The sequence below is a fragment of the Tricharina praecox genome (assembly GCF_024521635.1).
Source record: "Tricharina praecox strain CBS 144465 chromosome Unknown BZA05scaffold_19, whole genome shotgun sequence".
NCBI lineage: Eukaryota > Fungi > Ascomycota > Pezizomycetes > Pezizales > Pyronemataceae > Tricharina > Tricharina praecox.
This window is the reverse complement of record NW_026250421.1, coordinates 195030-220027: the sequence shown is the minus strand read 5'-3', so window position 1 is coordinate 220027 and position 24998 is coordinate 195030. Positions and strand designations below refer to the sequence as shown.

The window sequence follows — 24998 nt, the reverse complement described above, 5'->3', positions numbered from 1 at the left end:
CGTGATCCCCATTCCTCTGCACCTCCCTAATCCCTTAAGCAACCAGCAAGGCAAGAAGTACTCAAAACAAAGATAGTAAGATTAGAACATTCGCAATATTCCCCGCCGAGATGCAGGTACTGACTGCTCAAAGGGCTTCGACAAGGGTGTCGATCTGGTGAGTATGGCGACGCTTGTGTCCACGCATGGCACGCCTCACCCTCTTCACCTTAGAGCCCTGACAGCCATTCTGGGTGCACTTATGGCAGGCAGTCTGCTGGACGTAAGCTCGTGCACGCCAAAGAGGACCGAGTTCACTTACCAGATAGTTCTCACACCTCTTCTCCCATTCCTTGCAGCCCTTGTTACCAGTGATAGGGGCCTCGGCGTAACAAGTATCAAGCTGCTTCCAACAATTCTGGGAAGCCTATTGCCTCGATTAGCGGTATGGCCAATGAATGACTTTGAAATGGGTTCTGACCTTCCAGCAAGAAACCTCATTGTTGTGAGCGGGAGGAGAAACGGCACACCAGTTCGCGTTCTTGACCAAGCACTCGCCGTACTTGTGGGGCGTGAAGGGGACCTTGATGGGATTGCCACCACCGCTATTGGTCTTGACGTATGGCTCAGGTCCAGGCATCTTATAACCAGCACCCTTCTTGAGCCAATAGTCGTAGTGAACGCCGGGGTGCTGGGCAGAGACGTATCCGGGGATAGAAACGGTGTTGCCGGGTTTGGTGTTTCCGCCGGTCGAGTAGAGAAAGAGTTGGGCACATCTATGTTCATAAGTTTCAGATCCACCACCGGGTTGGATAGATTCGATGTACATACCCAACATACCACTGAGCACCACCGACACTCTGAGCCTGGTGAAGAGCAAGGTGTTCGGCACGAAGGGTGTAGTAACCTCTGCACCATCATTAACGCTCAGATCACCACTGCAACCAGGTAGGAGAATAACATACCCGGCCAAGTCCTCGGGAATCTTGACGACCATCCTGTTACCGTTCTTGCGCAGTCTCTCGGTACAGAACTCTCCGTCGCGAAATCCATCCTGCCAAATCTTAAACCATCCTGCTCATTCATCAGAATCTCATCATTCAGAAGGAAAGAATTGAGAGACATACCACCTCCAGCAACCTCACCGTCACCATTGTCACCCATCCTCTTCATGTACACAGCACATGGGCCCTGGTGAGAGACATCAATGGGGCTATCATTGCTGCCGTCGGGCCAAGTACGCCACTGGATAGTGACAGTCGAACCAGCTGAACGGATACGTTAGCACTCACTCGGTCGGAAATTCTGGGGACGTATTTCGGAGGGGTGGGGACTACCATTCGCAGGGCAAGTGATTTCGAATTTCCTGTTGCCGTTGACATTGCAGGCCATAGTGGAAGCGGTGATATCGGTCATGGGAGAAGTATCGAGGGGAGTACGCATGCAGGTGCCGGCTCCCTGGTTCACGCCGTCGATCCAAACATTGGAGACCATGTGATGGGCCAAGGTGCAGGTGGCTCCCAGCAGGGCGAAGAGAAGTTGGGATTTCATCGTTGGAGTTTGGCAGTAGCTCAACTGAAGATTGGAGTTTCAATCGATTGTAATCCGGGGACTTGAAGAGGGGACAGAATGGGAGATGTGGGGCGTAGATGAAGAGAAACTGTCGGCTGGGAGGTTTGGGTATCGAAAATTTGTGGGAGGAAGGATGAGTGGAGTGGAAAGAAGTTTGAGGGAGTAAGGAGCGGCGAGAACAGAGGGTGATAAAGAGGGGGGAGAGAGAGAATGAGTGGCAGGAAGTTGGTTTTTGAATTTGGAGGAGTGTGAGTTGAGGATGGACGTCAAGGTCAAGGTCGAGGGTGCTTAGGGCAAGGCATATTTTCGTTAATTGTACAATATCAAGGGGCATATAGCAATGCCACTTCGCATGCAATCGCATGGCACAACTGGAACGGGACACGTTTGCTTGGGCTCATTCAAATCCGTGTTTACGGTACAAATTCTCTCAGTATAAATTCAGCTATGAGCGGCATTTTCACCTCGGCCCATAGGATCCACTTCGTTCCAATGGCGCAAAATTTCCACATATCATGAAACACCTTCATAACTGACCGGTACCACTGCATGAACACTCGCTATACCTCTCCACGCGGGAGACTACATGACATGACATGGCCCGACCCGACACATAGCAGGCGGTAATCGATACCGTGTTCGCGCCGCTCTTCCCCACCCACGGCAGTCCGCATATCCCCACTCTCACGGCCAGTGAGCGTGAGCGTAGCCATGTGCAAGCAGCAACACTTCGGTTTGATATTGATGCCCCACTGCACTGCGGAATATATCGCTGCCACGCTATGATATCATACAGGCACATCCTATATCTGCCGAAGAGGATGCTTTTGGTCATTACTCGACAATCAGATCACCTGCGAGGGAATCTCGGGCCCGGAAGAGACCAGATGAAGCTGAAGAATGAGATTTCTGCGCACGGCAGGCTCACTTATACACTATTATACGAAGTACAAGAACGGATATTCGGCAACGATGTTCTGGAGACGATCCGATGATCTGTCGGAGCGGTCACCGGTACCGGTAGCGGCGATGGTGATTGTCATTGTTGTCATCCGCTGTTTCAGCGCTGCTGCGGCGTCCCGATACCTTATCGACAGCAACAAGAAGAGATGAAGTACAAGTAGAAGAAGGTCAGTCGATCCCGCTCGAGATTGTTGCTGCAGATGCCTAATATTTCCACCACCTATGAAACATCCGTCATCCCTCGTGAGAACCACCATCCGAACCCCATGTCTAAGCCCTAAGCCCCAACACGAAGCCCTAAATCCATCATACCCTCGGGCCCTAAATCCTTCATAATACTCCTTCACCTTGTACACGAACTTGTTCACACTTACCTACCCTTCATCAGAATCATCAACCCTTCACCGACACCATCACGTTCCCTTCCTATTCTCCAACACCCCACCTTAAAACTTGTCATAAAACACGCAAAGTCCTTACCATTCTTCTCCGTGATCACTGTTCCAGGTGTCATCTTGGTAGTCATCACATTCCTAACCAACACCAAATGTCGGCTTGAAACCTCTCATTCCACTCGCGCCTTCCCGGCTGGAAGTATAACTGTTATGTACCATTCCCCCTCCTCCACATTCTCAGTACAAGCCGTTCTCAGTACAAGCCGTTCTCAGTACAAGCCGTTCTCAGTACAAGCCGTTCTCAGTACAAGCTGTTCTCAGTACAAGCCGTTCTCGGAAATGTCACCGAAGGTGCGGAAGCACTTCACTCCTCCCGAAAGCAGTCTTCACCGCGGCGAGTGCACCACTAGTGTGGTAATTAGCAACTGCATCAACCCCAAGGCTGCGTGCCAATTCCCAGCCCTATCGACAACAGCAATCATATACTGCACGCCCGATAACCTTGCAAGTTTAATGGTGAATGTTCTCACCGGCTGATGAATAATTGTAGACCACAGTAGTCAACTAGCCCCAGACGGCGTGACCCAAGCTCTTAGTGCAACGTCAGTGTTGCAGCCGCCCCAGGCAGTGACAGTGTACAAGCTTCTGATGGCGAGGTCACAGATGTGCGAGGGGGTGTAGAGGGTGGTGTGAGCAGGTGCGATGATGTACCTATTTGGTTTAGGTACCACCCGGTTGGCGTGTAGGTCTAGGTACTACTATACTCTATCTCCATTCTTGAATTTAGAGTATATTTACGGTAATTATCAGTGAAATAGGTCCAGAGGACGAGGTGAATAGCACATTCGTAGGCATCTTCCCTCATCGCGGCGACGATACTGGCAATGTCGTCACCGGGATTCTACTCGTAAATGTAATATATAGGTGCAAGGTGTAATGCTAGTCTTTGGAATTGATTCCGGTGAATATGGATTTCACTAGTACAGTAGTACTCCATCCGCCATCGGAGTTCTACCCCACAGCCCACCACATTGGTCCCCGCTCCCCCACAAAAAAAGACGTATATACGGATTATCAGATCCGACAACTTCGACGCACAAAGCATCTGCACGCACGATCTCTTCACGCATACCTGCTGTAGTAGTCTTCGACATCGTACTTAGTGATCACCCTGACCTATAGAAACCCACCAGATACGATGGTCTTCTTATACGTTACATTGCACCATCGTCTTGACCACCGGCTTCAGAGACTTCCGGGATATATTTAGGGAGGACATAAGAGTTCCTGTGCCATGTTGCTCACGATCAGTGTTGGGCTGCGGATTAAGATGGGGCTCGAGATTTGCTTCGGAGTACTCGGAGTACCGGTGAGCGGTGGGGGATGCTCGGAGTACCGGTGGGTGGGTGGGCACTTCACTTGTGGCCCTGTAGGTCAGGCTGGAACATTGTGCTGGAGCTTGAATGCCAACATAAAGACTATCTCAGACCAATACCATTCCAGCCCTTTCAAGCTGAGAGTGAGTGGTGATGATGATGTGTACGGTAGAGATATTCTATGATACATTCGATTTCGGTCCACATTCACGGCTTGACCTCAATTCCGATCGTATCCGCCTGTGCCAGAATGCTCTTCACGAGGCCCTCAAGCGACAACCCCGCCAACCTCGGTTCCTATCCTCACGTATCAGCACCCAGCCTTCTCTCGACCCATCCTCGTCTCCCCGGGTATCATACCGTCTTCTTGATCTTCGCAATCTCGTAGACATGTTTCAAACTCACGGAGCCGACTATCTGGGTTCCGGGAGTGTTCGCGCCCTTCAGCTTTCCCTTCTTCTTCTCCACACCGGCAGCGTTGAGGAGAAGCCATGAGGTTGCTGGTGTCCGCAGCTCAAAGTGGAAGGACCGGTCGGGCCGCACGGTGATGCGCGCGGGTATCGGAGTGCCGGCGGTCATGTGGGCTGTGCGGGCGTTGAATTCCTATATTCGCGGGTGAGCACTCCCGAATCGAGGCAAGGCGAGAGAGAGCGGACCTTGCAGAAGTCCATGGACTTCACTCCCTTGGATCCAAGAGCTGGACCGACCGGCGGCGAGGGACTGGCCTGTCCCGCGCCGACGATGAGCTTAACGATCTGGTTCTTTTGGATCGCTTTCTTTGCCATTGTGGTGGTTGTGGTTGTGAGAGGTGAGTGAGGTTGCTTTCGGGTCGTGCATGGTGGGAGACTGGGAGTGAGCGAGGCTCTGCTGGATTTTTCGAGGTCAGGTGATTCGGCTCCCGAGGCTAGTTACTGGGGTGACTCGCGGGGCGCGTCGTGAGGATCGACCTGGCGTATGGAGTATGCAATGCGATCTATGGGACTGGGTTGGTGTTTGATCGGTTTGATAATTTCCTTTTTTGTCTCGGTTTCCTCCAATCCGTCAGTTTTCTTGCTCCGAGCACCAGTCACGTAGAAAGTGTTTTCTCTGAGACGCGCGAACATCCTCTACGCACTCCCACTACCTACCACCACGACGTATCTCCCGCCCACCGACAACTCGCTCCCAACTCCTCTCCCTCCGCTCAGCTCGACCCCTCCTCCGACTTCCAAGCTATTCACTTACCCGCTAGTTCCCATACTCATCTCACCTCACAGCACGACCTACAGCTCTGTTGTGCACCTTCTTACACACCTCTCTTCCTCCACCTCCAGCTCGGCAAAATAGTCTGCCTCCGCCTCTTCCGCAGCTGCTTCGTAAGCATGCCTCCCAAGAAGAAAGCGAAGGTGACCGCCCCGCCTGGGGAGGCCCGCACCACACGAGCGTCGGCACGCAAGGCAGCAGAAGCTCCCCCGCCTACTCCTCCCCCGACAACAGCACCGAAGACGGCGACGAACGGACAGCGGAAACGCACGGCGGCTACAATGGATGCTGTGGACAAGGCAGTAGAAGTCAAGAAGCCAGTAGTTAAGAAGTCGACGCCTGCCAAGAAGTCGACGACGACGAAGAAGGTGGTGATCAAGGGGAACAGTACTGAGAAGTGGTTTGACACTTATGCTGGTATGAATGATCTATTGAGTTGGTGGTGCTGCTGAGTGTTTGCGCTGACGATAGGTGTGCGCGAAAGATCCGGATTCTGGCCAACTCGACCCGGAGTCTGCTCAGAAATGGATGAGCGATCTAGGCATTCACCCAGAGGGAGTGTTTCTCTACTTCATCATGTACAAGTGCCAGGTATCTACGCCCATGAGTATCACCAAGGAGGAGTTTACTAGGTTCATGAATACCATCAAGTACGTTTCTCTCACTTCCCTCTCTTTGGGTGGATTGCTGCTGACGATGGTTGCCACAGGGTCAAGTCGAACGGACAACTCCTCGCTCAACTCCCGTCCCTCCTAGACACCGTCCGCCCACGCGTCAAACCGGAGCCAAACCCCGCCTTCAAGCCATTTTACAAGTGGTGTTTTGAGCATTTCCGCCCCGAGAACGCGAAGAACATCGACGTGGAGGTTGCCGGCGAGCTGTTCAAGGTCCTGCTTGACGAGAAACGCTACAATCTTGACTGGGAGCCGAGCGAAGCCGTTGCCGCGGGCATGCCCACGCCCGGCGAGTTCCCACATGTCAACGCTTTCGTCGAGTTCATCACTACGGAGCCTAGGCCGGTGGCTGTCATCACAAGGGACCAATATGACCAGTTTTACCACTTCAATATGGGTGTTTCTTGGAGCTTGAAGGAACACTCTGAGGAGAGTGCCTGTGAGTTCCCCAATACTGCTGAATACGGGGTTGCTAATTTATCTAGGGCCTGCCCTGCTGGACAAGTACGTGAACTGGAAGAAAGAGAAGTTTCCCAGCCCCAAGACCTCCGTTGTCCAAGTCATGGACTACGAAGAGTTATAACCGGCTACGGCACAAATTTCCGTCATTACTGTACTGTACCATAACGCTTGAGGTTCCGTGTTCTTTGTGGTCTTTTTCTGGCTTCTTTCTTCTTTTCAATTGGCGTTCTCATTTTCAATTACGGTCCGGATTTTCGATTCTGTTCGTTTACTCCAGATTAAAATGCCTCTTCACTGTGTCTTGTCCTATTCTTTTGTAGGGCTAGTTATTTGCATTGAGTGGGCTGCGAACAAGGTGTTTGGACGGAGTGGTGGTGGTGAGGGAGGGTTATGGTGGTAATATGAGCTTGTAACTTTTCACAACGAATGACTCGGCCACGAGTCCGCGACCTTTCGCGTAGAATAAAGGTGGGCACGTGAACTCGCGTCAGCCCCGACGATAGCTCATTTCATGTGCACTAAGCACTCCACCGGCGCTTTCCTCCACTCCTCCACCACCACCACACAACCATGTCAACGCCCACGCCCACACCCAAGCCGACGATCCCCGCCTCCCTCGCCGACGCGCACGTGCTCCTCGTCGCACACAACCCGCCCTCGATCGCAGCGCTAATCCTCACCGAAAAACTCCCTAAGCCGCTCGCCCTGCACCCGACGCCTACGACGAGCACACCTACCGCGCGCGACCTCCGACGTGCGCCCAAGCCTACCAACACCAACAGGATCAAGCCGCTCACGGCGCGCGAGAAGCGCGCGCTCGCCGTCCACGCCCTCCCAAAGGACCTCAAGCACGCGACGTTCGCGCCGCTGCGTGAGCTGTGGACGGGGTATGCGCGCGGGCTGGCCATGAGCGGTTCTACGGTCATGGCGCAGAGGCTGGCGGGCGCGGATCTGCACGGCGCGGTTGTCGAGATCGTTAGGTCCAGGGCGGTGGATCGTGTTGGGATTCGGGGGACTGTGGTGAAGGAGACTAGGGGCGTTGTGGTTATAGTCACGGAGAGGGATGCGGTTAAATGTATACCCCCACCCCCGGGACGAATATGGGGTGAATGCGGGGTGAATACGGCTAATGGTCAACAGCGGTGCCGAAGGAGTTTACGGTTTTTAGAGTTGTGGTCGACATGGGCGGGGAGAAGGGGAAGGGGAAGGATATGGTGTTCGATCTCCACGGGTCGCAGCTGATGTTTCGCGCGGCGGAGAGGGCGGGGAGAAAGTACAAGGGAAAGCCTATGCTCGATCTATAGAGTCGAGATCAAGGTGCTGGCCTCGGTCGAAGGTAGCCGTCCGGAGTTCGGACTACAAACGTTGGCGCATAGTGACATTCAATCCGCGGCCACCACCAAAAATGGGGTATGTGTGGGTGTGGGTGTTTTAGTTATTATTCCTCTTCTATATCCTGATCCCACCCGTCCTCCAGCCCCTCCATCTCCTCCATCTCCTCCAACACGACCCCTACCTCCTTCCCCGCCCTACCCACCGCCCTTCGCTCCGCCTTCTTGATCGTCCCCGCGCAGTGCACCACGCGCACCACCACCCGCTTCCCGCGCACCTCGGGCAGATACGTCAGCGCCGCCCAGACCAGGCGGACGTGTTCGCGCGACACGCGCACGATGCCGGTGGATGTGACGGGGGAGAAGTATTTCACTATTCATTCTCTCATTAGCCCCCAGCGGCGGAGGGTTTGCAGAGAGTACGGTAGGGGGAGGGGGAACAAAACAATACCGGATAGGTTCCCTGCGATCCCCGCGCCGTGGTCACCGAACTCCCGCAGCAGGCTGTCGCGTATCAGCGCCGCAAGCTCGCTGGGCGAAACGCTGGGCGTCGGCGCGAGGAAGTCGATGTGTGTGGATGTCGAGGGCGACATGGTGTTCGGCGGGTACAGGATGTTGAATAGCAGGTAGCGGGCTTTGTAGCGGACCATTGTTGCGGCGGTTGTGGTGCAGTGGGGTGGTGGGGAGGGGGGAGCGTGGTGGGGGATGGCGGAAACACGCGCGCGTGAATTTCGTATGTGTGTATCAACCGTATCTACTCTAACTAAGATCCCGGGAGTCCGGCAGGTAGGCTGGAAAGCTTGTGTTTAAGGCTGCAGCTGGGATTGGCTCCGGTCCTGATCCTGACCGCCGGCCACACACATACTCTACTCTACATCCATACGTCGTCACCGAAAACTTCTCTCTCTCTTCTCTCTCTTCTCCCTCCCATCTACGCTCCGGCATTCCCCAATCCACCGTCCAACCTTCAACAATGTCCAACCTCCCCGCCTTCTCCCTCCACCCCTGCCCTGCTAGCGAGCGCGCCGCGGCACTGCATCTAATAACCGACTCGATCGCGCAGCAGCGACAGACGTTATCCCGCTCAATCCTGTCCTCTCCCGTCTTCCTCCTCCCCTCGCTCAGCCTGCTCTCTCTCGTCTTCTACCTGAACCGCACCAACATCCCCACAGCCGTGATCCTGCTCTCGGGCGTCTGCATCGCGATCCTGAGCGCTATACGCATGGAGGGCGCGCAGTACCTTGAGGAGGCGGAGAGGATGGGGCGCGAGGGGATAGAGGTGCTAAACGAGGAGGAGGAGGGGACGAAGACGGTTGTGGCCACGTGGGGTGAGAAGGTTGTTGGTGTCGCTGTGGTTAGGCAGGGCGAGCTGTGGGCGTGGACGGTGCTGCTGAGGTATAGGCGCAGTGGGCTGGGGAGGGATTTGCTCGCGAGAGTGGTCAAGGAGGCGGGGGAGGAAGGGGTGAAGGGCGTGGCGAAGGATAATGCGAGTGAGTACTTCTTCTTCTTCTTCTTCTTTGGGAAATTGGGGATGGCGAGGGTGGTGCTGATGATGATGGAACAGATTCGTACAGGATCAAGGGATTGCCCGGTACTTTTAATGCGCCGTTTGCGAGCAACGAAGAGCTTGCTAGGAGGGTATTGATGGAAGTCTCGAAGGGTGGAAAGAAGGAGTAGAGTAATTCTGCTGCCGGAAGACCAGTCTCGGACGGATTTTCACGGCGAGTGATATCCCATGCAGTCTTTTGCGACCACCACTGTCGCAGCAGTGTATCTATCCGGCCGAGAAAGAATATCTCGTTTGTATGTACATACAGGATGATCAAACACAGGGATAATCGTCGAGAAAACATGAGGGGATAAAGTGAAGAATAAACAAAAAAAATGATTGATCCCCATATCAAGTGCATTCGAAACGCCAAAGGAAAAGAGCAACGTGGACGCAGAACAAACATTACACCCAGCAGAAAAGAGAGCAAAAAACACAGCCAACTCCGCCTTCACCACATCCTCCATCGATCCGCATTTCTTTTCTGATTGATCCAAGAAAAAGCAATAAAAGAAACAGAAACAGAATCCAGAGTGGTGTCAGGTTGCAATTGCGCCAATCCATTACACGTAACGAAGAAGATCGAGCAAGAGCGAAAAAGTAAGATATGCAATGTAAAAGAGGTAGTGGGAGATCAGTAAGCATGGCGGTGGAAATGGTCATCTCCGTAGCCTAGATTTTCAGGCAGATGCTCATACCAGAGGTCAAGGAACCCCTAATTCTCAACAGCGGCAGTTGCAGCGACCGCTCTGGCCACTATCTCATTATTTGTTGCCGTGATCGCGTCTTTGCTCTCTTCAATCTTCTGGATTTCGGCGTTGCAGATTTCCAACGCCTTCTGGAGTTTATTTGCCTCGTTTTCGATCGCAGCCTTGCGTTCCAACAGCTGCTGACGCCTCTGGTCCGGGCTCAATTCGGCACTGTTAACAATCCCGAGAGCAAGTAGACTCGGCTCGATGGGAACATCCCCACCAGTGCCGGCATGGGTGTTGTTCAGGATCGAGCTGATGGACTGGTGGCCTCTTCCATCTGGGGAATCAGCGTCCATAGCTTGCGACAGGGAGCGTTTGCGCTGCCTGGATTGGGGATTTTCGTATGTTCCAGCCGCGTTTGGCTCCTTGTTTTGCTGCATAGGAGCCACAGGAGCCGCCGATGTCGACGCCGAAGGACGTGGGGTCGTAAAATCCACAGCGATTTGACTACGGTGCGCTGGAGTGGGCGAAGCAATGGACATCCCACCCATCTCGGTGTCAATCTGGGATCCGTCGGCGGAAGGACCATGTTGATGGGCCTGCTGTGAAATGGTAACGACAGCAGTGGCCGGTCTGGACGGAAAGTTTCCATTGGCGGGAGCAACAACCCGTTTTCGGCGCTTGATGATGGTCTTCTTCATAGCCTCGGGACGATGCACTCCATGGAGCTTGTGGTACAGGCCTGTGGGATCGCGATATAATTGTCAGCAATCTAACTCACTCGCGAGGATCACCACACCATCCGATCATCTGATTATGGACCGATAACAAGGGTGACGGCACCGCATCTGATACCAATAAAGAGAGCAACCAGTCAAAGTCGAGAAAGTGGACATACCGCAAGCATTGCAAATCGTGTGACCGCTCTCATCCCTACGCCAAAGCGGGGTGATGGTGGTACCGCAGTTCTGACAAGCCACGACGACCGTGGTAGTCGGCGATCCGCCCCTTCCGCCAGATTGCTGCTGTTGCTGCGTCTGTACCTGAGACTGCACCTGTTGCGGCTGAGGCGAAGGGGACGGAACAGTCGCTGGAGTCGTGCCTTGCATCGTAGTGTCTGCCTGAGCAGCAGCACCTCCGTCGGAACCACCGCCCCCGCAGCCACCAGAGTGCGGAATCGTAAGCTGCGCGGCTTTTGCCACGCGATTATTGTAAGCGGGGCACCCGTTGCAGCCCTCGGCACCACCAGTCCCGTTGCAGCTGCCCCCGCCCGGACACGTTCCCGAGGAAACCTGATCAGCCGCAACATACGTGGCGCCATTGGAGCCCTGGATGGCAGCGATGGTGGAGGTATGCGGCGGTCGCTTCAGGTTCGTCGGTCGCGATTGATTTCGAGCCTTCTGGTAGAGGCCGCAGGCGTTGCAGATGGTCTTTCCGTCGGGGGCGCGACGCCACAGTGGAGTACGAGTAGTTCCGCAGTTACTAAACGGCGAAAGTCAGACCTACGAGCCCGACTTGGAGGATTGCGGTGAGGGAAATTATATTACCTGCATACCTGGCCGCCGCCGGAAGGGGTTATGGGTTGCGACGACGGTTGGAGTTGTGGACTCTGGACTTGTGGCATCATGTACACGACCTGATGGGATTGCGCTGTCTGCTGGGTGGGTTCTGACTGTTGCAGTTGCAGTTGTTGTTGCTGCTGTTGCTGCTGTTGCTGCTGTTGCTGCTGTTGCTGCTGTTGCTGAAGCTGTTGCAGGAACTCGTCGTTGGCGGAAGCAGCGACGGTGCGGCTGACCAATTCGGCCGACGAAGCTGCAGCAGCGGCCAAATCGGCAGCGCCGACATCTTTCCGATCGTGATCCTGCGCGTCGACCGACGTTGCGAGCTGCTGGGGCGGCGGCGCCAACAGCGCCGGATCTGTGGGCGGATTCGACTGGGCCATAGCCGCCGTACTCGTGGTTGTGGAAGACATATCGCGTATTGAGTTGTCGTCGGCGGAAGGAAGAAGGATCTTCCCCGGCATGCCTTCGTCGAAGCGGATGGACTGGAGTAACGCGGCTGTACTCTAGACGCCGCGCGATAAGGCGACGAGTGTGAGTATCAGATGCCGTTGGGGTTGAGTTTGGGTTGGGTGGGTGGGAGGGTGTGGAGGAGTATGTAGGGTGGTAGAGTTTCTTGGGGGTGTGTTCCCGTCCTCAACCTGGAGTGGCTTGAGCTTGAAATTTGGGGGTGGTAGTGAGTTTTAGGTGTTGGGTGGAGTGGTAGTACGCAGAATAGGTGGTGGTGGTGGGAGTGGTGGTGGTGGTTTTTGGGTCTGGCGGGCGGGCTGGGCTGAGCTGGGTTGGGTTGTCGTTGTCGTGTCGAGTCCGGGAATCGAGTAATAGAGTCGCAGTGACTGAGTGATAGTAATCTCCGCGACAAGAATAGTCGAACTCGGAGTGAGACGCAACCACCGTTCTTTTCTGAAGAGAAAGAAAAGGAAAAAAAAGAGAAAAAAGAAAATACGATGAGAAGAGACGAGAAGAAGAGACGAATCCCAGCAGCAGAAGAAGAAGCAGAAACACTGCCGCAAGGGCCGGATCAACAACCACCAAACAGATTGCTCTGGAGTCTGCAGACTTCGTTTACCGACGGGACTCATCCACATCTTCGTGTTCGATGCCCCCAACAACCGCTTTTAATCACACGCAATACTCGCCGACTTTGCAGCCGCAGCGTGGCATCGCACTAAAGCAGCAGCAGAAACGCCACCTCGGAGGTCCAGAGCGGAGGGGCGGCCTATCTGCGGTGAAGTCCCTTGCAAGATATAGGGCCCGCATGGCATAATCGGCTTTGCTCGCCACCTCACTGGTCACCTGCTTTTCTCTCAGCCAGCTAGCCCGCGTCAGCCAGCGGCCACTACCACTCGTCGTATCGAACCGATCACTATCCACCATGGCCAACACCGCAGAGAGTGCGAGTCACAGTAAAACACTCCAAATAAAGCCAATATCATGGCACATGTACTCATATATATTGCCTCAAGTTCAGCTATCAGCCACTCTTTGCATCTGCATCAATGTTTCCAGAGCATTCCCTCATCCGTCGCCATCCAATCCTATCCATCTCCCGAAAAATAAAGCCTACAATACGCCGCTCGACCCCACGCCGGTGCAAGTATGGTATAATAGAACACATTATCCACCCGTCCCCCGCTCAGGCAGATCCCAGATCAAGAGCGCGGATCCATGGCGATGAATGAATCTACCGGTATGAATCAAAATACAAACACCGAGAACACCAGATACCCAAAACACCATACCCTATGGGGCAATGAAAGAAGGAACATCCAGTGGAAAAGACGAGGCAAGTCCGAAATATCAACACCAGGCATACTTCTCGTTGGCAACCCAATCCACCTCTTCCGGCCCGCTGCCCTGCTGTCTGGAGTGCATCATCGCCGAGCAGATCGAGTCCGTTTCCCTGTCGACGACCCGCGCAGCTGGCCCAGCCACCCTTCGCGCCGCCCGGACACAGATCTCGTTCGGATTCCACATGATCACCTTCTGGAGGCCCCATTTTTGAGCCTCGATACCGGCCGCTCGGAATAGTCTTGCCACATGGTTCTCCTCGTCCACGTCGCTGAGACTACGAGACAGGTTGACGTAGCGTAGGATGTACAGTTGCGAGGTCCCCTTCCCAAAGTCCCTGTTCCATAAGAACCATCGCTTACCGTCGGCAGTGATGGCTCCTTTGATCTCGGGCTTGATGTCCATATGTTTTCTAAGCATAGGCGCCACGAACTCCTCGCGTGTCCAGTGCCACTCCATCGTCTGGTAGTCTGGGACGAACGCAATCCGTGTATCGACGCTGGGGTGTGGCCGGGAAAGCAACTCTGTGAGGGCTGCAACGTCCTTGACGCAGAGAGAGGGCACATCCGTCGACCGCAAGGACTTTACACCGGTGGTGTGGGCACCGGCTTCCTCAATTGCAGGAAACTCGAGATGCGATGAACGGTGGGGCAGCCATCCGAGCCTAGCATAGAACTCCTGTTTGCGGTCAGCACGCACGTCTCCAACCAACCAGCCAACCAGTCAACCACCCGGTCAACCAAAGAAACGAACCTTCCCAATATCCGAGTACAGCACACTGAACCCTTCAGCATTCCCCTTCTTCAGGGTCTCCGCCAGCAGCTGCAACATAGTCCCCGCATATCCATTCCCCCTATGCTCGACGGGCGTGAAAACACTGCCCACGCCATGGACCGTGCACTGCTTCACCGACGGGACAACATCCTCATTGACCGGCAGCCTCGACACGAAAGCATGCTTCTTTATGGTTTCACAGGACGAGAGGACCTCCTGCGGAGCTTCCGGATTCACGAGGACCCAGGCACTCAGTCCGCCGTTGCGGGTCAGCGGGGTGGAGGCAAGCGTCCGCTCCCGTGCGTGGTACGCCTCGACGGTTAGATCTCCGGCCCAGGCGGACGAGTTGAGGTCGTGGATGTACTGCACTTCCTTGGTCGTGGCGGGACGGAGGATGAGGTGAGAGCCGGTCATTTCGATCAGGTGGTGGGTCAGACTCGAGGAAGGACAGTCAGGTGCTGGATAGGTGGGATATGGGAATAACAGTAGGAGGTAATATGAGGAATGTAGTTGGAGGACAGCAGACAATGGGCTTTGAGGGCTTGATGGGGGGTATGTAGTAGTAGCGGGATAGAGGTAAGATGTAGGCAGGCAGGGGCTGGTGACAAGTCAAAGGGCAGACGAGGAGGGAAGGGACGGGGAGGGGAGAAAGGACTGGGGGGATTGGGGGATTAGTCCCTCCTTTGCCTTGATCATTCACAGGCCGACCAGGCTGGTAAGTGTCTTCCGGGACTGGGATCGAAAGCTCCCAGGATGAGCAGAGCACAGCATCATCGTTACTATGTGGTGGGTCATCATACTGCTAGTATTGATCCTCGTGACGTTCCGTGCAACGTTTGACTGCCAGTTCGATGTGAGTGCCGGTGCCAGTGTTTTGGGGAGGACACTCTTGTGCCACATGTGGAGTTTTGTGCCACATGGGGTTGCTATGTGCAATACATACCGGTACCTACCTAGGCCACAGCCACCACCACCACCGCGCCAGTGCTCCTGCATCCGTGGAGAGCCGGAGGAAGCCGATAGCGAATCAACGGCGCGAATCCCGCCGCTTAAGCAAGGGCCGCTGCGAACTCATGCCGGGCCGCCTCGGCTGTGTCTGGTGGATGGTGGCCAGCTGCAGCGAACAAAGCCCGAATCCCCAGAGCACGGCGTTGTGATTGTTCCTCACGTTGGACCCGGACATTTCCGCAGATATGCATATAGTAGGTACATGGCAGTTGGCTTCAGTGTTCACAATGGAGTGAAGCCGCATAGTTCTGGTTCCCGTCGAGTCCAGCCCTTGTCGTTGCCGGTGCCTGTGGTGATCTATTACAGGATCCCGAGGGGGAGCCAAACTCCACAGTCCGGACACAGCGCAGCACTAGACAGAGTGGAGTGGAGAAGAGAAACCAGCCCAACCAGGCACCCCTATGCGGGTACGAAGCGATCTGCGGGGAAGGCCGCGAGGAGATCGGCCTCCACTTCTGCCTGTATTCGCATGCACCTAGTGTAGAGGCGGAAGTTGGAACCCCCGCCCGGTAACTCCCACTGAGGATCACGGCTTCACTTTGACGCTCATACATATAGCTGTCCGACGATACCGGCAAGTACTCAGGTAGGTAGCCATGTCCGCACCCGCTCGCAAGGAGAATGCGTGGTCGTCGTGTCTGTGGTTGCGGGTAGGCACCTACGGTACTCGTCGTTCATTGCATGCGACAAGTGAAGTCGCCGCTTGTTATCGAATTACGTCATCGGCTGTCACCTGACCGTCTAGCCGCGACGCGGTTGCGATGGCAGATGCGACGGGGGTTTGGTGTTTTTGTTTACGCTTGGCGTGGTCGTGCAGGTGTGTGTAACGGACAACCACCGGACACGACGCTTCGCAATCGATCGACCCCCACTACACCATAGTTACCGCGCCCACGACAGAGACAACGCGAACACGGACAGCCTGTAGCTACACACCGTACACCGCGAAATCAAGACACCGAACGCACCTTGCAATCTTAGCCCCACCATCTTTTGTTGTTGAGACGGCCGCCCTCGCGGAGAGTAACGAGCGATGGCTTTCAACCCTCGCCAGAGCAACATGTTCCGGTCGTCACAGGGGAACAATCCCAAGACGCCGGGGTCAATGGTGAACAAGAAGCAGAAGCAGCAGCAGCAGCAGCTGGAGCACGATCTAATTCTCGTAGGGACCAAAAGCCTTCCTCGGGGTAGTGCATTGAGGAGTGGACGCTCACCATTACAGAAAACCAACGACATCATCGAGTGTCTCGCCGAGCTCGGCATCAACTTCACGATGGACGACCTGAACAAGCCGACGCCGATGCGAGTGCAGTACCTATTCGAGCGCTTCGTCAACTCGCTTATGGGCGTCAGCCGGGAGTCCGTCGAGCCGATAATACAGGCGGCGACGGGAGAGCAGGAGTACCCCGAGGCGCATTACGACTCGGCCATGGTCACGGCGTTCTACTCGTCGCTGCTGGCGCTGATGGTCGAGTGCGGCGTCCGCGACTTCTCGTTCAACGACCTGACAAAGCCCGAGACCGAGCGGCTGAAGTTTATCCTTTCTAACGTGATTAACTTTTTGAGGTACCGCGGCGGGAAGACAGACCACACCGAAGCGCTGCTGCTGCGCGGAGAACAGACGCGGGAACAGATCGAGCGCTTGCACGACGAGAACGAGTTGCTCGCCAAGCGGGTGGCCGACATGAAGGCGCAGCGGAAGCGGGAGGAGCCCGTACTCGACCAGGCCAAGGCGAAGAACAAGCAGCTCACGGAAGAACTCCGGGAACTCGGGCGGAAGCAGAACGTGTTGGCACATGAGGTCACGAAGGTTAAGGACGAGAAGCAATTGCTCGTCAAGGCTCTCCAGGACCAGGAGTACCTGATCCAGGCGAACCGGCAAGAATGTCAGAAGCTTCAGCCTTACATTGTTGATTCACCGGAACAGCTGCAGCTTGTCATCACAGATCTCGTCAAGTCGCTCCACCGCGAGAAGGAGGCGGTGGACGCGGCGGAACGACAGCGCCGCGCGCTACAAACGTCGTCGGATAGTTTCTCGATTGTCGAGGTGGATGTTGGGAACTGCATCAAGCTCATGGAGGATTGTCAAAGGGAACTGATCCGAATGGAGGAGTGCCAACGCAAGTTGCAACGCTATCAGGAACAACTTCACAACAAGGAATCCGAGGTGAAGGAGATTGAAAGGAACGAAGAGGTAGAGGTGTTTGTATCCGACGTTACTGAAGACATGCGAGGCTAACCACCATCCGTCCAGCGTCTGCGAAGAACCCTCGCGAATGCAGAGGAGAAGCTTACACGGGCCAGGAACCAAGCGGTTGCTCGGCGGGAGGCAACCAAAGAGGACATGGAGAAGCTGAAGGCAGAGTACCTTGCGCTCTCCGAGGAGCGCTCAGCCACAAACCGACAGATCGACAAGATCAATTCCAAGACCGACATCAAGCAGAAAGAGGTACGGGAGTGCCTCTCTGATGTGTACTACTTGTTTATTCTAACTCGTGTGGTCCCGTCACAGATGGCAGAGCTCAAGGGCAAGCTGGAGGAAGAGTACTCCTTGGCGAAGGTGGAATACGACCGACTGCGCGCCCATATCGACCTGTACATGACAAAGCTGGAGCAGATGATGCATACGGCGTCGCAGTGAACGGTTGTACCTTCTTTCGGTGATGATATGGGTTTAATGTATGGCCAGCTGGATTCGCTATTGTACTTTTCCGGGGAGCAACTCTTTTTTTTTATTTTTAATGCGCAATGAGATACCTTGCTTTTTGCTTTTATGTTTTTGTTTATTTTAACAGAGTGGTGAGATGTTGTGGGCGGGCGGCGGGCGGCGGCAGGAGACGAGTGCGAGGGGAGTTCGGCAATGCACTGGCGTCTTGGCACGGATGCAAGGTGGAAGAATCTAGAATATTTTGATGCGAGGTTCTGGTTATCCTACCTTCGGTCCGAGAGAGCGAGCGAACTACTACTTCTTCTTCTCCCAATCTGCACTCTACCTCTCCCATACTCTAACTTCACAACTCAATTACCACCACCAACCCACCACCCCACAGCAACACACAATGGTACACCCCTCCCCTCCCCCGCTTCCCCGCCTCACACTCCCACCATTCAGCAGCTAACCCAGCAACCAGGCCACCTCCCTCCGCAACATCAAGTCTTTGGCGCCGCTGCTGGACCGCATCCTGGTGCAGCGCGTCAAGGCCGACGTCAAGACTGCGTCGGGAATCTTCCTGCCGGAGAGCACGGTCGAGAAGCTGAGCGAGGCGCGTGTGCTCGCCGTCGGCCCCGGCCACACCGATAAGGACGGCAAGCGCATCGACGTCTCCGTCAAGCCCGGCGATAGGGTGTTGATTCCGCCTGTGAGTACTTCCTGGGGCGCAGATGGGGATGGGGATGGGGAGGGGATGGGGGATGGGTGGGGGATGGGACAAGGGAAAGGGCGTGGGAAAGGGCATAGGCTGATATGTGTGTGTGTGATGGCAGTACGGTGGAAGCCCCGTCAAGGTTGGGGATGAGGAGTACACTATCTTCCGGGACCACGAGTAAGTACCCTCTTCTTCCTGTGCAGCGAGGTGCGGCGAAGTGCGGTGGGCTGATGGGACACGACAGGCTCCTGGCCAAGATCAACGAGTAGACGCACGCACACTCAGTCAGACCGGATACGAGGTGGAAAAAAAGCATTTGTGAATGGCGTTTCTTTTGCGATGTAAGATGGACGACGATGGACGACGGAGGGTGTACAGAAAATCACGGCGGGGGAGATGAGGAATTGAGACGAGAGGGTTGGATTGAGATCTGTACAATATGTTTCCCCGCTCTACCATCACCGACTGGCTATGGTTCTCTGTCCTCCGGTGACGAGTGCGTGTGTGCTCGCGGAACCTCCCAAATCTTGAGACTGTTGTCCCACGGCGGTGCATCCGTGTCTGTGTCTGTATCTGTATCCCCATTGCTGCTGCTGCTACTACTATTCCCACCCCCACCGCAACTACCCCTCCCCCCGCCCAGCCCAAACGTCTTCCTCGACCCAGAGCACGTAGCGACGACCTCACCAAACGGATGCACGACGGCAGCAGTGACGACATCTTCATGCGCCCTCCACCCCCCCACGGCCTCCCCGCCCTCCTCCCCCTCCCAAACCCTGACCATCCCATCCATGCCACCACCCAGCACCTCGCCCCCCAGCGCGTGCGCCACACTAACCCCCACCCTCTGATTCGTCGCCGCCCCACGGCCCATCAGACTCCCCACTCGCCGCCCGGTGTTTCTAATATCGTAGACCGTAACGACCTCACTCCTGCGCTCCGCAATGAACAGGTACCTCTCGCACTTACTCCATTCCAGCTGGGTAACGCCACCACCGGCCTCCCCCCTCGGCTCCTTGGGCAGGCCAAACACGCCGACGACCTCCCCCTTGCCATCACCGGCATACAGTCCTACCTGCCTCGTATTCGTCGCGGCGGCGAGCACGCCCCCACCTGCACCCCCACCCCCACCCCCCAGCGCCAGCGCTGTAATCAGCCCCTTCATAGTAACCGTCGTCGCCGGGCTTCTCCGCGTCGGGATCGTGCGCAGCGTGCGCACGGGCGCGCTGCCCGCGCGATGGAGGTCGAAGAAGGAAAGGGAGCTGGCGCTGCCGGCGATAAATGTGTGTGGCCGGTGCGGCGGGATGAGAAGGGAGTGCGGCGTGAGGTAGGATTCCGTGTGCGCGTTTATTAGCGGGTAGGAGGCGAGCAGGGTGGGGTGTAGGAGGGAGTGGAGCCGGATTGGACCCCCGCGAGAAGAGGCGAGGTAGAGGAGTGTCGACGGCGTGGAGAGGCTGCTGGAGGGGTAGAGAGCGGTCGCGTAGATGCGGTGCGGGAGGAAGGTGGTGCAGTAGGGGGTGAGGGGCGTGAGGGTGGGCGAGAGGATGTCTGGTGGAAGGATGAAGGTCCGCAGGCCGCCGTCCTCGGAGTGTGTGAGCAGCGTGCTGCCGTCGGAGGTCCTGTGGCCCGGAAAGTCAGTATATCTATATCGGCCAGCTGTTACGGGGGAAAGATGCGCACCATTGCAGCGACTTGAACAGGTTACTTTCGGACGCGTCGGGGCGGGTGGGACAGTCCGAGGTTGCGGCGATGCTGCCGCTGTAGGTGGTGCCCGTGCTGGCGACTAGACGGGGCGGGGAGGTGATGTGCGGCCATGTTTGCGATTGTACTTCTGGTGTTGCGGATCGTGGTCGTGGCGGCGGAGAGGTCATCTTGGATACAGTTGGGTCGCGGTTGGTGTTCGATCCTGGTTCGGCCCAATGTCTGCTTCGGCAATGGGTCGTGGCTAAGTGTGATATTCCATGATTCGACATCCACGCCACGAAATCATCCATCTAATAGTAGATTCCTCTATCCCGAGCCATCCCACCCCACCCACACACACATCTACATACAAAAACGAAATCCCTTTCCCAAGCAACGGCATATACAGTGGTAGAATCAAAGCAAAGAAAAAGAAGAACTGATATCAGAAACACTAGGATATGAAATGCAATGAAAAGAGTTCTCATCTTAGTGAAGAATGTGTACCATATACCAAACCCCCACCATGATGCATCATTTGCACCAATCATCTAATACCAAAGATGTTGTACGCAAGAGAAATGAGAAATGAGAAGGAAAAAATTATCTAAACCCCCGTCCCAAAACAGCCAGACCATACCAGAAAGCGACAAATGAGAACGAGAAGGAGACCCGCTGCAACTCTAAGACGACAAAGGAGAAAGAGCCTTCACACAATACCGAACGCTATTCTATTTCGTCGACTTGCGAGACTCCTGGCTCTTCTTGCGCGCAGTCTCCTTGGTATCTTGAGGCTGGCTTTCGAGGACGTGCGTGTGGTTGCCGGCGCGGATAATGGTGGCCTGCTCCTGCCGACAGTAGTCGATCGACTGGATCCACTCATCGTTCCAGATTTCCTCCAGCGTGGCCCGCTTCTCCGGTTTAAGCTCCAGCATACGTCCAATGATATGCCGGGATTCCCGCGGCAGGATCCTAAGCAAGCGGTTGGGGCCCTTGGGCGCATGGGGTCCGGCTCCGGCACCCTGCACATCTTTCGGCGACGGGTTTGCGGCAGTTCCTTCAATCTCAGGCGTTGCTGAAGCGGACACCGGATCGGGCGTGGCGGCGAACAGGCGGAACGAGTTGTCGGATTGGCGCGGAGCTTTCCACGGGAAGCGGCGTAGTGTCATACAGCAGAAGATGATGGCGAGGGACCAGATATCGGCTGGCTGCGGATCATACTTGAGCTCGTTACACACCTCGGGCGCAAGATATGGGTCGGAGCCGACAATGCCTATCGAAACATATCAGTATCTGACGAGCACTCGTGGACGGATGAAACATACCGTGTGCTTCAACGATACCGTTCTCGAATGGATATCGGAAGACACTTGCACTGCCAAAGTCGATAATCTTGAGGATGCCATGCTCACTGATGACAACATTGTCCAACTTGAGATCTCTGTGGGCAAGACCCATGGAATGCAGGAATGTAACACCGCTCACGATCTGCATGAAACTGCAAGCCACCTCCTCTTTCGACATCTTGCCCGTCATGACGGTAGCGAACAGATCGAACGGGCAGTATTCCATGACCTCATACCAACGTCCCCGCTCATGGATAATGTCCAGCGTTTCGACGATGTTTCCATGGTGCAGTGTGGAGCCGATACAGAACTCGGCAGTGACCTTCTTGGCGTATTCCCGTTCCGACTCGTACGAGTGTCTGGGGCGGAACTCCTTGACGGCGAACGTAACACCGTCACTCGACCGCTTCATCAGTCTCACCGAGCCTCCAGCTCCCGATCCTAACACCCTCCCAAACTTTCCGTATTTCTTGTTCAATCCTTGGTCGTCTGCGAACGGGGCAGCTCCCCCAGGCGTCGAGCTCTTCGAACTATGGGTGGAGCTAGCGCTCGGTGACGACGACCTCTTCTTAGTACCCTTGAAGAACCTCCTCAGATCGCCCATCGACGACTTCTTCGATCCGAGACCACGGTCTTCGCCCTTGGCCAGCGCGGTAAGGGATAGGTGCGAGTGGTGATGCTTCTTGTCCTTTTCATGGCCCATCGCTGACAGATTCGTGCTGGAGTGACTCTGACGGGTTTTAGAGAACTTGAACCGCGGCTCGATATCCTCCACCCTCTTGGACTGAGGGGGCCTCTTGTGTCGCGCATAAGGGTCATCTGGGTCCGGTGCCGGTGTGAATGGCCGCGAAGGAGGGTGATGGTGGATGGGCGTGGTAGCTCCCGAGCGAGAACCGGATCCGGTAGGCGTACCCCCCGGGCTGTCTCCGTACTCCGACGGCGACGATACAGTGAAGTCCGCCGGCCCTATAGTGAATGTGGGGGTTCGGCCTTGCACGGAATGCGCCGATACCGGTCTCGAAGAGGCAGGTGAATTTGTGCCAGACACGAGGCCTTTGGGAGTCAGCGTCCCGGTGCCCAACCGTGGTGGAGAGGTCTGAGGGGTCATTGTGTTCGGATCGGCTCCAGGGTGCCGTGATGGTTGGAGCGTCGAACGATAGTCATCGGACCGAGACTGGCGGAACGGCGGACGATCTTGAGTCGACGCGGGCGTCAATGGCGGGGAGTTCATGTTCTTTCGAGGTGAATCCGGAGTGATGGTATTGTCTCTTGAGGGAGCCTAGAGTTTTGAGGAGTCGAACGGTCAGCCTGAAGTCATCCCAAATAGGATGACGGTGGGGGGGAGGTAATGTTATAGCAAACTCCGGACCGCACTCCGGCTCACGCACGCCGCGCACCCACGCACATGGGTCACCGGCATAATGCGGCACCGAATGATGCAATACGAGAGCACGAGGGGCGCGGGGGGGGGGGGGGGGGGGGTGGAGGGGGATGAGGGGTGCAGTAACTCACCCGGGACGGCGGCAGGGAGAAAGGCTGAAAGTCCGGGTGCGTGAGTCTTTGCTGTTGCAGCGAAGCCGACAAACTATCCGTCAGTCTGTCTAGCTGTTGTCGATGATGCTGTGCTGAAACATCTGCATCTGGTCCCGGTTCAAGCTCCGACGAAACGATTGAAACTGGAATCCGGACTGGCTCTCCACTGCTGAAGTGGACGGTTGTTTTCTTATGAGCTCCTCCCAATTCCGCCAGCTCCTCCCTCCCTCCATTCGTGATGTTGCTCATTTCAGATGCCATTGCTTCTCTCTCTATCTTTTCTCCTTTCGTTTCTAATATCGTTCGCGCTTTTCCCGCTGTATAATCCCTGACTTATCGGCGTCTTGAGCAGACTGTGACAGCGGTAGTAGTAGTGATAGTAACAGTAGTGGCAGTAGTGGTGGCAGTAGCGGAGGCGGTTGATCCCCGATTGGTGTCGGAGTCGCAGTTGCAGTCGCGGGAAGCCTTATGCGTGAGGAGTGTGGGGGGGGCGATGCAAGATGGTGTTCATGTATTCGGTATGTAGGTGCGAAAGTATGGTGATATCGATGTGACTAAGTGCGGGTGGAAAGGGATCCAGTTTCTTCCGAGTGTGGGGGGGAGGAGAGGGCTGCTGCTGCTGCTGGTAGTTCTCACGCTGGCCCAATGAACAAACGGACGGAGTGTGGAGCGTGGGGATGGGATGTTCCCTGGAGAGCTGATCGTCGCGAATAGTGAGAAGAGGAGGCGAGAGCAAGGGAAATGTTTGGTTTGGTTAGATTGGTGTCTCGAAGGGAGTGGGTCGGGAAGGAGTGGTAGGTTGTGGGTGTTTGGGGGGTGGGTGGGCGGCGAGGTTGTGAGGAGAAGAGTCAAGCAACGCAACGCAACAACGCAACGCAACTGAGAAGGAGAACGGATACGACGGGTCGGATACGAAATGCAGCGCTGCCTCGCCTCGCCTGGCTGGCTGGCCGGCTGTCTCGCCGACTCCGAACCACTGTCATGCTAGAAAAGCCTTCGCTCCCTCCCCACCCACCCCCTCGAAATCCTCCATTGCAATTCACCCAGCGCCGAATTCATCCCCTCCACCCGTTCATCATCCGTCCATCATCATCAGTCCACGCAATCGCAGCAGCCGTCAAGGAATGGCACGAGCACGATGAGCACAGGCAGAAGCACAAGCACAGGCACAGGCAGGCACAGGCACAAGCTCTCAGCCACCGCACTGCACACTTTACGGAAGCTCGGACTGAACTCTCTCCGCCGGCCCACCACTCAGACGCCAGAACACACTACCGGTGCCTATTGACGCGCGGCTGCCGCTACTGGTTCCGGTCCCGTTGCCGGTGCGGGAAACGGTCTCGAGTCGAGAATACCTTCTTGCCTACTAACCTATATCCGCCTTAATTCCGGATAGCACAACAGCAGGCGAAACGCAAAGAAGACATCATCATCCGCAAACAGAAAGCAAGAAAAATCATGAAAAATGCAGAGCTACGATATCTATTCTAGAGCAAGCTGCTCAGCTTAGCGTCGATGTGCAGTAAATAATGTAAGTACGGACGACGTCGACGGCGACGACGGTTTGATGATGATGGGAGCAGAGATGAGCTCTAGCTCGTGCGTGTGTTCGTGCGCAAGCTCTGTGCTCTCCTTTCGCCCCTTCGCCCCCTCCTCCCTTCCTTCCTTCCTTCACACACGTGCGTAGATATCGAACTCCTCTTC

General features: G+C 55.5%; 13 protein-coding genes across 13 annotated transcripts; 5 read left to right on the top strand and 8 right to left on the bottom strand.

Moving 5' to 3' along the window:
- Positions 1 to 127: 127 nt before the first annotated feature.
- On the bottom strand, positions 128 to 1530 carry BZA05DRAFT_455623 (glycosyl hydrolase family 61-domain-containing protein; the record flags this gene model as incomplete). The annotated part of the gene is made up of 7 exons (XM_051487540.1): positions 128 to 253; positions 302 to 406; positions 461 to 755; positions 811 to 888; positions 945 to 1053; positions 1107 to 1247; positions 1317 to 1530. The coding sequence occupies 7 exons, from the start codon at positions 1528 to 1530 to the stop codon at positions 128 to 130; spliced, it is 1068 nt and encodes a 355-aa protein (XP_051337727.1).
- Positions 1531 to 4481: 2951 nt separating this feature from the next.
- Positions 4482 to 5132, bottom strand: BZA05DRAFT_93547 (60S ribosomal protein L19, mitochondrial precursor). Its single transcript, XM_051488817.1, has 3 exons — positions 4942 to 5132; positions 4646 to 4888; positions 4482 to 4582 (listed from the first exon to the last, which is right to left on the bottom strand). Exons 1-3 carry the CDS (start codon positions 5068 to 5070, stop codon positions 4493 to 4495), a joined length of 462 nt encoding a protein of 153 aa, XP_051337726.1. The 5' UTR covers positions 5071 to 5132; the 3' UTR covers positions 4482 to 4492.
- Positions 5133 to 5238: 106 nt separating this feature from the next.
- Positions 5239 to 7009, top strand: BZA05DRAFT_93536 (Cullin binding-domain-containing protein). Its single transcript, XM_051488815.1, has 4 exons — positions 5239 to 5944; positions 6012 to 6177; positions 6237 to 6640; positions 6687 to 7009. Exons 1-4 carry the CDS (start codon positions 5647 to 5649, stop codon positions 6782 to 6784), a joined length of 966 nt encoding a protein of 321 aa, XP_051337725.1. The 5' UTR covers positions 5239 to 5646; the 3' UTR covers positions 6785 to 7009.
- Positions 7010 to 8150, top strand: BZA05DRAFT_93537 (Rof/RNase P-like protein). The gene is made up of 2 exons (XM_051488816.1): positions 7010 to 7738; positions 7804 to 8150. The coding sequence occupies exons 1-2, from the start codon at positions 7234 to 7236 to the stop codon at positions 7965 to 7967; spliced, it is 669 nt and encodes a 222-aa protein (XP_051337724.1). The 5' UTR covers positions 7010 to 7233; the 3' UTR covers positions 7968 to 8150.
- BZA05DRAFT_420172 (RNase P and RNase MRP subunit) lies at positions 8102 to 8644 on the bottom strand (the record flags this gene model as incomplete). The annotated part of the gene is made up of 2 exons (XM_051485629.1): positions 8102 to 8367; positions 8446 to 8644. 2 exons carry the CDS (start codon positions 8642 to 8644, stop codon positions 8102 to 8104), a joined length of 465 nt encoding a protein of 154 aa, XP_051337723.1.
- Positions 8645 to 8705: 61 nt separating this feature from the next.
- On the top strand, positions 8706 to 9867 carry BZA05DRAFT_403546 (uncharacterized protein). The gene is made up of 2 exons (XM_051484216.1): positions 8706 to 9484; positions 9559 to 9867. The coding sequence occupies exons 1-2, from the start codon at positions 8968 to 8970 to the stop codon at positions 9669 to 9671; spliced, it is 630 nt and encodes a 209-aa protein (XP_051337722.1). The 5' UTR covers positions 8706 to 8967; the 3' UTR covers positions 9672 to 9867.
- BZA05DRAFT_93552 (uncharacterized protein) lies at positions 9675 to 10134 on the bottom strand. Its single transcript, XM_051488818.1, has one exon. The coding sequence runs from the start codon at positions 10008 to 10010 to the stop codon at positions 9711 to 9713; it is 300 nt and encodes a 99-aa protein (XP_051337721.1). The 5' UTR covers positions 10011 to 10134; the 3' UTR covers positions 9675 to 9710.
- BZA05DRAFT_403543 (uncharacterized protein) lies at positions 9868 to 12593 on the bottom strand. The gene is made up of 3 exons (XM_051484215.1): positions 11783 to 12593; positions 11134 to 11717; positions 9868 to 10977 (listed from the first exon to the last, which is right to left on the bottom strand). The coding sequence occupies exons 1-3, from the start codon at positions 12256 to 12258 to the stop codon at positions 10259 to 10261; spliced, it is 1779 nt and encodes a 592-aa protein (XP_051337720.1). The 5' UTR covers positions 12259 to 12593; the 3' UTR covers positions 9868 to 10258.
- Positions 12594 to 13178: 585 nt separating this feature from the next.
- On the bottom strand, positions 13179 to 15270 carry BZA05DRAFT_403540 (uncharacterized protein). The gene is made up of 2 exons (XM_051484214.1): positions 14339 to 15270; positions 13179 to 14263 (listed from the first exon to the last, which is right to left on the bottom strand). The coding sequence occupies exons 1-2, from the start codon at positions 14771 to 14773 to the stop codon at positions 13595 to 13597; spliced, it is 1104 nt and encodes a 367-aa protein (XP_051337719.1). The 5' UTR covers positions 14774 to 15270; the 3' UTR covers positions 13179 to 13594.
- An 880-nt stretch (positions 15271 to 16150) lies between these two features.
- Positions 16151 to 18144, top strand: BZA05DRAFT_93494 (Nuf2 family-domain-containing protein). Its single transcript, XM_051488814.1, has 3 exons — positions 16151 to 16529; positions 16590 to 17561; positions 17622 to 18144. Exons 1-3 carry the CDS (start codon positions 16401 to 16403, stop codon positions 18006 to 18008), a joined length of 1488 nt encoding a protein of 495 aa, XP_051337718.1. The 5' UTR covers positions 16151 to 16400; the 3' UTR covers positions 18009 to 18144.
- Positions 17794 to 19339, top strand: BZA05DRAFT_403535 (10 kDa chaperonin). Its single transcript, XM_051484213.1, has 4 exons — positions 17794 to 18429; positions 18499 to 18726; positions 18851 to 18909; positions 18977 to 19339. The coding sequence occupies exons 1-4, from the start codon at positions 18280 to 18282 to the stop codon at positions 18999 to 19001; spliced, it is 462 nt and encodes a 153-aa protein (XP_051337717.1). The 5' UTR covers positions 17794 to 18279; the 3' UTR covers positions 19002 to 19339.
- BZA05DRAFT_420167 (WD40-repeat-containing domain protein) lies at positions 19202 to 20603 on the bottom strand (the record flags this gene model as incomplete). The annotated part of the gene is made up of 3 exons (XM_051485628.1): positions 19202 to 19299; positions 19420 to 20351; positions 20413 to 20603. 3 exons carry the CDS (start codon positions 20601 to 20603, stop codon positions 19202 to 19204), a joined length of 1221 nt encoding a protein of 406 aa, XP_051337716.1.
- Positions 20604 to 20936: 333 nt separating this feature from the next.
- On the bottom strand, positions 20937 to 23740 carry BZA05DRAFT_93435 (kinase-like domain-containing protein). Its single transcript, XM_051488813.1, has 3 exons — positions 23274 to 23740; positions 21741 to 23040; positions 20937 to 21688 (listed from the first exon to the last, which is right to left on the bottom strand). The coding sequence occupies exons 1-3, from the start codon at positions 23553 to 23555 to the stop codon at positions 21147 to 21149; spliced, it is 2124 nt and encodes a 707-aa protein (XP_051337715.1). The 5' UTR covers positions 23556 to 23740; the 3' UTR covers positions 20937 to 21146.
- Positions 23741 to 24998: the final 1258 nt, after the last annotated feature.

Excerpts from the sequence above, each read along its gene's own strand:
- BZA05DRAFT_93547 (XM_051488817.1), bottom strand. The coding sequence starts at position 5,070 with ATGGCAAAGAAAGCGATCCAAAAGAACCAGATCGTTAAGCTCATCGTC. Across the intron at positions 4,889-4,941 it reads AGTCCATGGACTTCTGCAAG|GAATTCAACGCCCGCACAGC; the intron begins GTCCGCTCTCTC and ends CCGCGAATATAG. Across the intron at positions 4,583-4,645 it reads TTGCGAAGATCAAGAAGACG|GAACCGAGGTTGGCGGGGTT; the intron begins GTATGATACCCG and ends ACGTGAGGATAG.
- BZA05DRAFT_93536 (XM_051488815.1), top strand. The coding sequence starts at position 5,647 with ATGCCTCCCAAGAAGAAAGCGAAGGTGACCGCCCCGCCTGGGGAGGCC. Across the intron at positions 5,945-6,011 it reads GTGGTTTGACACTTATGCTG|ATCCGGATTCTGGCCAACTC; the intron begins GTATGAATGATC and ends TGTGCGCGAAAG. Across the intron at positions 6,178-6,236 it reads AGGTTCATGAATACCATCAA|GGTCAAGTCGAACGGACAAC; the intron begins GTACGTTTCTCT and ends TGGTTGCCACAG.
- BZA05DRAFT_93537 (XM_051488816.1), top strand. The coding sequence starts at position 7,234 with ATGTCAACGCCCACGCCCACACCCAAGCCGACGATCCCCGCCTCCCTC. Across the intron at positions 7,739-7,803 it reads GGAGAGGGATGCGGTTAAAT|CGGTGCCGAAGGAGTTTACG; the intron begins GTATACCCCCAC and ends AATGGTCAACAG.
- BZA05DRAFT_403546 (XM_051484216.1), top strand. The coding sequence starts at position 8,968 with ATGTCCAACCTCCCCGCCTTCTCCCTCCACCCCTGCCCTGCTAGCGAG. Across the intron at positions 9,485-9,558 it reads CGTGGCGAAGGATAATGCGA|ATTCGTACAGGATCAAGGGA; the intron begins GTGAGTACTTCT and ends ATGATGGAACAG.
- BZA05DRAFT_93552 (XM_051488818.1), bottom strand. The coding sequence starts at position 10,010 with ATGGAGGATGTGGTGAAGGCGGAGTTGGCTGTGTTTTTTGCTCTCTTT.
- BZA05DRAFT_403543 (XM_051484215.1), bottom strand. The coding sequence starts at position 12,258 with ATGCCGGGGAAGATCCTTCTTCCTTCCGCCGACGACAACTCAATACGC. Across the intron at positions 11,718-11,782 it reads GGCGGCGGCCAGGTATGCAG|TAACTGCGGAACTACTCGTA; the intron begins GTAATATAATTT and ends TTCGCCGTTTAG. Across the intron at positions 10,978-11,133 it reads CACGATTTGCAATGCTTGCG|GCCTGTACCACAAGCTCCAT; the intron begins GTATGTCCACTT and ends GCGATCCCACAG.
- BZA05DRAFT_403540 (XM_051484214.1), bottom strand. The coding sequence starts at position 14,773 with ATGACCGGCTCTCACCTCATCCTCCGTCCCGCCACGACCAAGGAAGTG. Across the intron at positions 14,264-14,338 it reads TGTACTCGGATATTGGGAAG|GAGTTCTATGCTAGGCTCGG; the intron begins GTTCGTTTCTTT and ends GACCGCAAACAG.
- BZA05DRAFT_93494 (XM_051488814.1), top strand. The coding sequence starts at position 16,401 with ATGGCTTTCAACCCTCGCCAGAGCAACATGTTCCGGTCGTCACAGGGG. Across the intron at positions 16,530-16,589 it reads TGGAGCACGATCTAATTCTC|AAAACCAACGACATCATCGA; the intron begins GTAGGGACCAAA and ends TCACCATTACAG. Across the intron at positions 17,562-17,621 it reads AGATTGAAAGGAACGAAGAG|CGTCTGCGAAGAACCCTCGC; the intron begins GTAGAGGTGTTT and ends CCATCCGTCCAG.
- BZA05DRAFT_403535 (XM_051484213.1), top strand. The coding sequence starts at position 18,280 with ATGCGAGGTTCTGGTTATCCTACCTTCGGTCCGAGAGAGCGAGCGAAC. Across the intron at positions 18,430-18,498 it reads CCCCACAGCAACACACAATG|GCCACCTCCCTCCGCAACAT; the intron begins GTACACCCCTCC and ends CCCAGCAACCAG. Across the intron at positions 18,910-18,976 it reads ACTATCTTCCGGGACCACGA|GCTCCTGGCCAAGATCAACG; the intron begins GTAAGTACCCTC and ends GGGACACGACAG.
- BZA05DRAFT_93435 (XM_051488813.1), bottom strand. The coding sequence starts at position 23,555 with ATGGCATCTGAAATGAGCAACATCACGAATGGAGGGAGGGAGGAGCTG. Across the intron at positions 23,041-23,273 it reads TCTCCCTGCCGCCGTCCCGG|GCTCCCTCAAGAGACAATAC; the intron begins GTGAGTTACTGC and ends TCAAAACTCTAG. Across the intron at positions 21,689-21,740 it reads CGGTATCGTTGAAGCACACG|GCATTGTCGGCTCCGACCCA; the intron begins GTATGTTTCATC and ends ATGTTTCGATAG.